General features: G+C 40.1%; 1 protein-coding gene across 1 annotated transcript; it reads left to right on the forward strand.

Moving 5' to 3' along the window:
- The first annotated feature begins 8,154 nt into the window (after window positions 1-8,154).
- LOC120073684 (uncharacterized) lies at window positions 8,155-8,574 on the forward strand. Its single transcript, XM_039026487.1, has one exon. It carries the CDS (start codon window positions 8,155-8,157, stop codon window positions 8,572-8,574), a length of 420 nt encoding a protein of 139 aa, XP_038882415.1.
- Window positions 8,575-11,103: the final 2,529 nt, after the last annotated feature.

An 11,103-nucleotide genomic window follows, 5' to 3' on the forward strand; every position in this document is an offset into this window, starting at 1 on the left:
AAAGAGAATTTTTCTACATCTGCTCACCCTGAGTACACACGAGCCAGAAAATGCTCTTAAGAAAGTGGCAAAAGCAAAGTTCAAAAGGGAAGTCGTGGAAATGACATTCACTTGCCTCAGTTCCTTCATAAGACAGAAGTTGTGCATTTAAATGTCTGTTATTGTTTACGATAGAAGCGAAGCTAAAAGAGAGATGGGTTGGGTGAGACCTAGACCTTAATCCCCTTCAAGACAATTCAGATGGTCACTTTCGAGGTATATGAAGGCCTGAGTAACGTTTGTGCAAGTCAAGAGGAAGAAAAATTGCCACCGTCGGGTTAGCATTGGTAGTGTCTGTGTTGACTCCTTCGAAAATCTGTAAGCAATAGATGAGACGATCAAGGCAAAAGTACAAATCAGTGAGATGGCCTCTAGGCCATCAAAGAGAAAAGAGCAAGGGGGTAAGCCATAGCCAGAAAAGTGCCTATAAGGCATAAGAAAGGAAAGGAAAGAAATAGAAGGTGAATCAAGTGTGGTGCCTTCAAAAGAACCATTGTCGTCAATAGGGACAGTGTTAGTGGTTGCAAGCAGATAAGCCGAGAGTCAAGAGAGACGTTGTCGATAAAAGTGCAAATGCAAGAAAGAAAAGGAAGAGAAGCATCCTAAGAGTGGACATTGTGGCTAAGAAAGAGTCGTCAAAGAGATAGATGGGTTGCTTACCCTATAAATGTGCTCCAAAATACGTGAGCACATGTGTCCCGTAAGCTAGTCCATGAGAGATAGATGGTTGGATTCACAAGAGGAAGGTAAAGTAGCCAAAAAAGCTCAAGCGAAGAAGTGTCATTCTGACGAATTAAGTGAGGGAGGAAGAGAAAGCGTGCATGAGTTTTAGTTGAAGCAACCTTGCAACTTATTTTGCCACAACAAGTGGCTTAGTAATTAAGATCGGCTTGCAAGGGAAGAGTCGTCTTTGAGAAGAATCAGGGGAGAAGAGTTGGTTGTCTTAACATGAAATTTCGTTGTCAGTTGCTTAGGAAATAAGAAAGTTGAAGTCAGGTGGGCTTGAAGTGAGAGTAAGAGTGCCCGAGTGTAGTTCAGTGTCTTGGTGAGATGTTTCGAGCCAAGTCCTCGAGTGGAACGCAAGTAGGTCCATAAAGAGGAGCAGTCTCATAAGCATTGTACCAAGTTAATGTTGTTTGAAGTGTGGAAAAAGGGAAGAGCGGAGCCAGTTAGCCTATCTAAAGAAAGAAGACGTCATCGAGGATGAGGACGAGAATAAATAGGGGAGAATGTCTTGGCCCTACTATAAGGAAGAGCGTCATCGAGGACGAGGATGCTATTAAGTAGGAGAGAATGCCTCGACCTTACTATAAGGGTGAGCATCATCAAGAACGATGATGAGAATAAGTGGAGAGAATATGTTGACCCAGAAATAGCGTCATCGAGAATGATGACAATGTTAAGTGGAGGAGAGTGTCTCAACCCTACTATGACAGAGTGGGTTGAGACTCCCACGAAGTGAACAAGACAAGAAACAAGTATGATGACATCTAAAAAGGTCACAATGTCGACACACTCGTGCCACCCAACACTATCTAAAGAAACAAGTTATACCATGAGGTGTTGAGTTGAGACTTAGCTTGACTTAAGGGTTGACATGCGTTGAAGATGTGCTATATGCGTTGAACATCCGAGGGCATGTAGGCACATAAGACGAGGCTAATAATATGCATTGGAAGAGTGTTGGTCATAATCCTAGTTGAGCGCATAGGCCAAAGGTAAGCCATATGGGAGAGGAAGGTATGCGGCCAAGGATGCGATGCCTTGAGTTTAGTATGACTCAAGTTATGCGTTGATGAGAAAGCCATGGGTTGATGATGGCTAACTAAGAAAAGGACATGCACGGCCAAGCAATAAGGTTAGGATGAGCCTTGCGAGCATCTAGCATATGTGACCAAGTTGTGTCAATCGGATGCACAAGGTAAGGCTGCGTTAATTAGAAATGGCGCAATCAAGGTTAGTAGGTTACATATGGAGAAAGGTGCTAGGCGGCAATGGCATGAAGGGTGTTATGTTGAGGTTAAAAAGGCACCTCAAGGGCGCAAAGATAAGATGGACGCATATGCCAAGGGGTGGACATAGGTATGTTGCACCAATTGGATGGATGCAAATGAGGTTGGACGGACGCATATGAAAGCATTTGTGGTAGATGGATGCATATGAACGCATTTGCGATGGATGGAGGCATTAAGGTAGGATGGGCACATATGAGATTGGATGGACACATTCAAGGTCGTCATCTAAACATGTGGCTTGTTGGGGAGAAATCTTAGGCCTTAAACAAATGAGGTGGATGCACAAGAAGACATGCAAATTTGAGAGCTATGTGTTGGTAAAAGGAGAGGAAGACACCTTGGATTACGATGGCGTAAGGATTGCGTTAATAATGTAGAGAAAGGACACTTGGACATGCGGCCAAGTAGGAGGTGTCGGCCTTGGAGAGATTTTGGACGCCTATAAATAGGGCTAAAGACTTCTCTTCAGATGATAACTCGATTTCTCTTCAAAGGACATTAGGACATGTAGGAAGGCCAATTGTGAGGAATCTATGTGTTGATAAAGGAACGCATGCGTTGGTATCAAGACTATGCGTTGGTCATGAAGTTCCAAGAGGAGGAGATGTTGTCGGACAAGAAGGTCTGGAAGTAGCATCAACTTGGGACAAGGATATCTCCCAAAAAACTTGTGTGTTTAGAGTGATTTTAAAGCCACCTAAAAGCTCTGAGAGTCTAGTTTTCAGGGTAGGGCTACTGGAGAAGAATCTCCAAGGAATCAGGCTGGAGAATGAGGAAAAGACAGAGGAGGCGAGCTATCGGGTAAGCTTGGCCAGCCTTGATGTTTTGATGATTCCAGCCAAACCACGAGAAGTTCTGAGCTAAGATTTTAGGGTAAGATTCCTGAGACATTTTAGAACATGTTTGCAGAAGGAAGTATCTTAAAATAAGTTCTATAATTATGAGTAATCTAAGCTGATAATCGAATCTGGAATTTAGGGTTCAAAAGGGAAACCAAGGAAACCTAAGGAACTTCGGAAAGGAAAGTTCCTAACCAACCAAGGTGAGTGGTTATTCCGTTGTTTGAATGGTTGATTTATATATGTGTGTGATTATATAAATAGGTTGTGTTTGAAATATTCGCATGATCGGGAAATATGTTTGTCTAGATATTTGATTTTTATTGTTGTCACAATGCGTGTATATTTGCATTAGGAAATGGGATTCAAACCCAGAATATTGTTAGCTTTCTTGGTGGGACGCTTGGCTGGGATTGTCAGAATATCTGACTGGGATTTTCAGCGCACCCAAACAGGGCTAACAAAGAATGTCAACATGTGCACAGTCGACGGGTTATAGGGTATTGAGCTTATGTCCATGTTGGTCGTCACGGGTCATTCGCGGAGAATACCAGGGAAAAATACATAATCATGCCAAGGTTGTCCAGTTGACAGGCTGGAGAGATTACATTTTGCTATGTGATTGTTGTTGATTGTGGAATTGTTTTCCAAAAGATAAATTTCTAAAATCAATCTTATGTTTGTTTAAAACTGCCACTCACTGAGCTTTGTAGCTCACGTTTTCTATGTTTTATGTCTTTTCCCCCCCCAAGTAGCGGAAGGTGAAGAGTTCCAGGGTGCTGCTAAGATCAAGGTTTGGCACAAGCCATAATTATACTTCCGGAGGGTTTAAAGAATGGTTGTTGTAAAATTTGTAATTAAGTATTGGAGTTATATGAACATTACATTATTGTAATATAAAATGGGCCTACTTAATCAGTTGTTGTTATCTCCTTGATTTAAAGTTTATTGAGTATAGTAAAGAGGTTCAGTTGGACAGTAGGTATCACAAAAGGGTGGTATCTGTGGTCCCTCACGCCTCTCCTCGGGCTCAGGAGTGCGGGCTCGGGGTGGGGTGTGACAAAAACCCAGAAATGCAGGACTTGCCTGCACATGAGGACCCCCCACCGCTTATTGACCCTTCTCGGTCAACATGACAAAGAGTTAGAGCAAGAAGTGGGACCCAAAATTTGATCGTGCCCCTGTGAGTATAGACACCCCCAGAGATCCCGATCGAGTACACTGCCATGGCCGTAGTGATTGAAGAAGTTGTTACAAAGGCTGTGGTGGGGCAATTAAAGGAAATTGTGGCAGAACAGATAGCTCAGCATGTTTAACTGCAATAGATACCACCCCTGCAGGTTCCGACACCACAAGTTCAGAATTAGGATTAGGCATTGAACCAAGTTGTGGTAGGTCTTTTAATGGAGGCTAGACACCTATAAGACTTCAAGAAATATGACCCTTCGACATTTGATGGGTCACTGAAGTACCCTACTAAGGTAGAGTTGTGGTTGTCTTTCGTATAAGGTATTTTTCAATATATGAAGTGCCTTGGAGAACAGAAACTACAGTATATCGCCTCTGTACTCGTCGATAATGCCAAGGTGGTGTTTAACAGAGAGGATGATAAATGCTAATGGGGGACAAGCAACGTGAGACCAATTCAATGAACGATTCTATGAAAAGTACTTCTCTACCCACGTGAGGTATAAAAAGCGAGCCAAATTTATGAACCTAAAGCAAGGGACCATGGTGGTGGAAGAGTATGAAGAGAAGTTCGATAGGTTGTTTTGTTTTGCCCCTGACTTGGTGTCCATTGAAGTAAAGAGGGTTGAGAGATTTGTTTAGGGACTTCGAGATGGGGTGCGAGGCATCGTACAAGCGTCCGAGCCGACTACCTATGCAACAACATTCCGTGCAGCAGCACGAGTAGGCTACCCACCAGGGTCTGGGTTTCTAAGGTTTTTAACAGTAGAACCCACCTCAGGTCAGAAGAGAAAAGTAGACCAGAGAGCTTCAGAGCCTCCATAGAAGAGCCAGAACAAAGACAAACCACAAGAACATATTAAGTACCAAGCTTCTGATTTAAGAGGGCTGGAGGGACAAGCCCATGTGCAAATCGTGTGGGAAGTATCATTGTGGGCGTTGTTTGATTGGTATAGGAACTTACTTCAGGTGTAAGCAAGCAGGGGCATACGGCCAATCCACGCCCTAGTAGTAGAACTAGAGGGGGTAGAGGTCATCCCCTAAGCTCACAGTAGGGGAGTTGAAATAGACAGCAACAACATGATCGCTTTTATCCTACAACTCGATGAGAGAAGGATAAGTTAGACTCTGTGGTGACAGGTACACTTCCTATTTTGGGACATTATGCTCTTGTGTTGTTTGACTCTGGATCGATTCATTCATTTATATCATCTGTGTTTGTGAAGCATGCTAGTATAGAATTAGAACCATTGTGATATGTATTATCAGTTTCCACTCCATCTGGAGATGTTATTCATGTGACTGAGAGGGTAAAAACATGTCAGCTTGTAATAGTAGAACGTATGTTAGATGTGCCCTTGTTAGTCCTCAATATGTCGGATTTTGATGTGATATTAGGTATGGATTGGTTGACTGCCAATCATGCCATTATAGGTTTTTTTTTCGTAAAGAAGTTGTCTTTAACTCCCCTACATAAGCTAGTTTTAAGTTTAGAGGAGTCAAGACTGAGGTTTTGCTTAGGGTAGTCTCAACTTTAAAAGTTATGAAGATGGTTAGCCATGGTGCTTGAAGCCTTTTAACTAGTGTAGTTGATATCGGCGACCTTGAGTTCACCCTGTCGTCTGAGCCAGTTGTGAGGGAGTATCCAGATGTTTTTCCAGATGATCTTCCTAGTCAGCTACCGTACAGAGAGATAGACTTCACTATTGAGTTAGAACTAGGCACTACTCCTATCTCTGAAGCTTCATATAGAATGACTCTAGCAGAACTAAAAGAGCTTAAGACCTAGTTGCAAGAGTTGCTTGACAAGAGTTTCATATGTCCGAGTGTGTCCCATGAGGTGCGCCAGTTTTGTTCGTGAAGAAAAAGGATGGTTCGCTACACCTAGGCATAGACTACAGAGAGATGAACAAGGTAACCATCAAGAACAAACATCCTCTCCCTAAAATTGATGACTTCTTTGATTAGTTACAGGGAGCTACAATGTTCTCTAAGATTGACCTTTGCTCAGGTTACCATCAACTGATGATAAAGGATAATGATATCCATAAAACTGCATTCCGTTCTAGATATGGACATTATGAGTACGTTGTAATGTCATTTGGTTTTACTAATGCTTCAGCAGTGTTTATGGATCTGATGAACAAAGTGTTCAAGGAATCCCTTGACACCTTTCTGATAGTTTTCATCAACGATATCTTGGTTTATTCCAAGATAGAGGTGGAGCATGAGGAGCATCTTCGAAAGGCTTTAGAAACTCTAAGGGTGAACAAATTGTATGTTAAGTTCTCCAAGTGTGAATTCTAGCTACATTAAATGTCTTTTCTGGGACATGTGGTGTCAAATGATGGAGTTCCTGTAGACCCAGCAAAGATTGAGATGGTTACTAGTTCACCTCGTCCCATGACAATTAGTAAAATGCATAGTTTTTTGGGGTTGTTATTATCGTTGGGCTGTAAAGGATTTTTCTTGCATATCCACTCCTTTGACTCAGTTGAATAGAAAGGAGCTTCTTTTGTTTGGAGTAAAGCTTATGAGGACAGTTTTCAAAATCTTAAGCAGAAGCTTGAAACTGCACCAATTCTTATAGTACAAAATGGTTTAGGAAGTTTTGTAATTTACAGTGATGCTTCTAAGAAAGGGTTGGGATGTGTGCTTATGCAACACGGTAGGGTGGTTGCTTATGCCTCCCGCCAGTTGAAAAACTATGAACGGAACTATCCTACTCATAACTTGGAGCTAGCGGCATTGGTCTTTGCTTTGAAGATCTGAAGACACTATCTATACGGGGAGAAGATACATATTTTCACAAAGCATAAGAGTTTGAAATACTTCTTCACGTAGAAAGAGTTAAATATAAAACAGTGCAAGTGGCTCGAGTTAGTGAAAGATTACGATTGTGAGCTTATGTTTCATCCAAACAAATCAAATGTGGTGGCAGATGCTCTCAGTAGAAAGACAACTCATTCAAGAGCCTTAATTACTAAACAGACTCTACTATGTAATGAGTTTGAATGAGCTAAAATTGCAGTGGCAGTGGGAGAAGTCACTTCGCAGCTGGCACAGTTGACAGTACAACCGGCCTTGAGACAGAGGATTATTGATGCACAATATGGTGATTCTTACCTTGTTAAGAAATTTCTTCATGTGGAGTTACGACAAGACAATGAATTTTTATATCCTTGGATCATGGTTTCCTTTATTAGGGATGTTTATGCATACTTGTAGACAGTGATCTTAAGAACAAACTATTGACAGAAGCTCATAGTTCTCCATTCTCAATACATCTGGGCAGCACTAAGATCTATCAAGACTTGAAATGGTACTACTGGTGGTCTGATATGAAAAGAGAGATAGATGAGTTTATTAGTAAATGTTTGGTGTGCCAGCAGGTGAAGGCCTCGAGACAAAAGCCAGTAGACTTGTTGCAACCCTTGAGCATACTAGAATGGAAGTGGAAGAATGTGTCTACGGATTTCATTTGGGTTTACCAAGGATATCAAAAGGTCATATTGTAATATAGGTTATAGTTGACAGACTCACCAAATTAGCACATTTTATTCCAAGGAAGTCTAATTAGTCAGTGAATAAGTGGGCACTAATATACATGAAATAGTTGGTGAGGTTACACGGAGTGTCAGTATCTATTGTGTCTGAGATCTTTGTTTTAAATCTAGCTTTTGGACAAGTCTCTAGACAACCTTGGACACTCGGTTGGATTTCAGTATAGCTGTCCACCCATAGACTGATGGTCAAACTGGGCATTTGAACCAAACCTTGGAGGATATGTTACGTGCTTGTGCATTAGATTTCTCGGGGAGTTGGTAATTTCACTTGCATTTGATGGAGTTCACCTACAATGTAGTTACCAAGCCACTATAGGTATGGCACCGTTTGAGCCCTTGTATGGAAAGAGTTGCAGATCCCCTATGTATTGGGATGAGGTTGGTGAATGGAAACGATTAAAGGCTAATTTAATACAGACTACAAATGAGGCAGTACAAAATATTAGGGCACAAATGCAAACAGCTCAGAGTAGACAGAAAAGTTAAGCTGATGTTAGGCGTAAAGACATGGAGTTTGAGGTGGGTGATAAGATATTTCTAAGAGTAGCATCTATGAAAGAAGTTCTGAGGTTTGGAAAGAGGGAAAAATTAAGTCCACGTTTTATTAGGCCTTTTGAGATCTCGGATCGAATTGGCCCTGTGGCTTATCGATTAGCATTGCCATCATTTTTCTCTGCAGTTTATAATGTTTTCCATGTCTCCATGTTAAGGAAGTATATAGTAGACCCGTCTCATGTGGTACATTATGAGCCATTTCAACTGAATGAGAACTTGAGTTATAAGGAGAAACCTATCCAAATCCTAGCTAGAGAAGTGAAAACTCTGCGTAATCATGGGACAACACTAGTAAAAGTTTTATGGCAGAATCATCAGTTTGAGGAAGCAACTTGGGAATGGGAGGATGAGATGAGGATGCAGTACCCATAGCTCTTCCAAGATTAGAACATTTGAGGATGAAAGTTTCTTAAGGAGAGAAGAATGTGATGTCCTAAAGTTTTGAGGTCAATTTCAATTTAACTATCTCTAGTTATTTGGGATGTATGTTGAATCTTCAAGGCTCAATTGTTTTACTTTGGAAAGATCGAGTTTAATTCAACTAGTGAAAATTAAAATTCATTTGGTGAAGATTTGGAAAAGACTTCCTTCTTTAATAAAAGATATTTGGGGTTTAATTTGAATTTGGAATTTGAGAAGTAAAAGGGGAAATATTTATTTAGGAAAAAAAAGAAAAAGAAATTGATGGGAAAGAAAAGAAATTAAAATATATATTTGTTCAGGAAACGAATTAGGGTTTTAAAAGAAATATATAAATTAGGGCTGCCCCGAGAATTGTGCCAAAGGAAAAAAAAAAAGAATTTCATCTTCTTATTCCCCCTTCAGTCGTACGCAATGCACCTGTTGGTTTTTTCAGCCATTTCTTACCCGCCTATTTTTGTCATGACTCACCACCGTCCGCTTGCTCTGTCTGTCAACGTCGCTACTCGCCTACTCAATTCGTGCGTTGTGGTCGAATTCGACACTATTGCTTGAGCCAGCGTCCGCATCTGTCCAACTGCCTGATTCATTCGTCTGCTGTCATTTCAACCGTTACTCGTAGCCACACCTCGCCTGTTGGGAATGGTGTCCTAAATCTCTTGGTAGTCTCGTAGTTTGTAAACTCTGTAAACATATTGCTATTAATAAAATAAGTGTTATTTTTATAAGCATTTACTCAATCCAATAAACTAAGATCTGAGGTTATTTTTTGTAACTTAAGCATGTATGTAGAGACGTACAAGTAGATCGTGCCTTAAGTGATAACCTAAATGGTCTGTAGTATATGGATAAAAGAGTATCCTGGTGATACTACGGATACGACCCGTTTTGTAGATGTTACAAGTGTTATAAAGTTCTACAAATGATCTGATCCTGATCATTCATGTGAAGACATTGAGTGGGGGTATCCTATACAAAGAGTTTGTATAAGATCGAACCATGAAATGGTTAGTCTCTTTATATAACATCGTTTATAATAGAGACTTACATTTCACTAGGATGACCATAGATGACATTACCTGAATCCTAAGTGAGTTAGGAACTCCTACTCATGAAGGCGGTCTTTTGATTTGTATGGGTGAGATTGGCCAGATTGCCAACTCGACAAGCCTACCATTTTAGGGATTCGTCTGATTACGGAGCTGGGAACTCAACTACACAAAATGAAATTCACTCCTTCCCTAAAGCAGGGGTAAGTAGATAAATTGCTCCCTTGAGGGCTGATTTTGGGTCTTGAACATAATGGCCACACCCTCTCTTGGGAAGAGAGAACTCAATCATAGTGGGACTGTGACTTATTGTTCATTAGAGGAATCAGTGGTACTTAATGAGTTAGATGTAACTATAGAGGTAAAATAGTAAATTGGCCCAGTTGTACTTACAAGCGATTTATGAATGGTCATCACACTGTTGATTGGTTATATCCAATGAACACAAAAATATATCTGTAGTGCGAAGAGTGCGATTATCGGTCTTTAGTGGAGTGCTCGACAATTAACCGATGGTGGATATCGTGATTAAAGAGTTTAGTCAGTTATTCACGTACCGCTGGAGCTTCAAGCTACAGGTCCATAAGGTCCCCTTGGTAGCTCAATGGATTCAAGTTGAGAATCAGGTTTTGGGTTAGTTTGATTTTATATGATATAATTAAATTAACTCAATTATATGTGGTATAATTGATATAATATATTTGATACATTATTTGATTGGAAGAATTAATATAAATATGATTTATATTAAATGCCATAAAAATAGAAAAAGAACTATGATGTATATGTTGCATATGATGCAATATTAAAACTATAGGTTATAAATATAATATGATAAGTTAGTTATTGTATTTATTTATAATATATTAATTATATGATGATTAATATTTCTTTTTCTCAATAACCGACTTGAGTGAGAGGTTATATACGATTTTATGGTAACTGTGAGATAAAAAGAAAATTTTATTTTTCAAATCAGTTAGTCATATCATCTCATAGAAAAAACTATCAAGTAAAAAATAGTTTTACTAAACGATAGTTTTAGAGCCTAAACAATTGAGTATCGAGTTTACTATACGATAGTTACTCGTTGTTACACAATCAAGCATCAAGTCTATACGATAGGCTTCTTTTTCTACACGATTATTTGATCGCTTACTCGATCGTATACTTCCTCCATTCCTCTATCACTCATGGATTCTCACACCGAGAATACCAAGGTAACCTTGTGGTGGTGTCTTATTCTATTCAAGGATTGAGTTATACTCGCTGGTGATCGAGGATCTTCCAGTTGCTCGTTGAGATTGAGTTCTAATCGTTGCGTTCGAGTTCTTGTTTGGACGCATTGAAGACTGATCGAGGGAAATACGGGAAGAAAGAGTTCTTCAAATGTAGTATACTCAATCCCCTTGTATTTACTTAAGAACTATGT

Source organism: Benincasa hispida, chromosome 3 (genome assembly GCF_027475165.1).
Source record: "Benincasa hispida cultivar pf3 chromosome 3, pf3_genome.v1.1, whole genome shotgun sequence".
In the NCBI taxonomy this organism is placed as follows: Eukaryota; Viridiplantae; Streptophyta; class Magnoliopsida; order Cucurbitales; family Cucurbitaceae; genus Benincasa; species Benincasa hispida.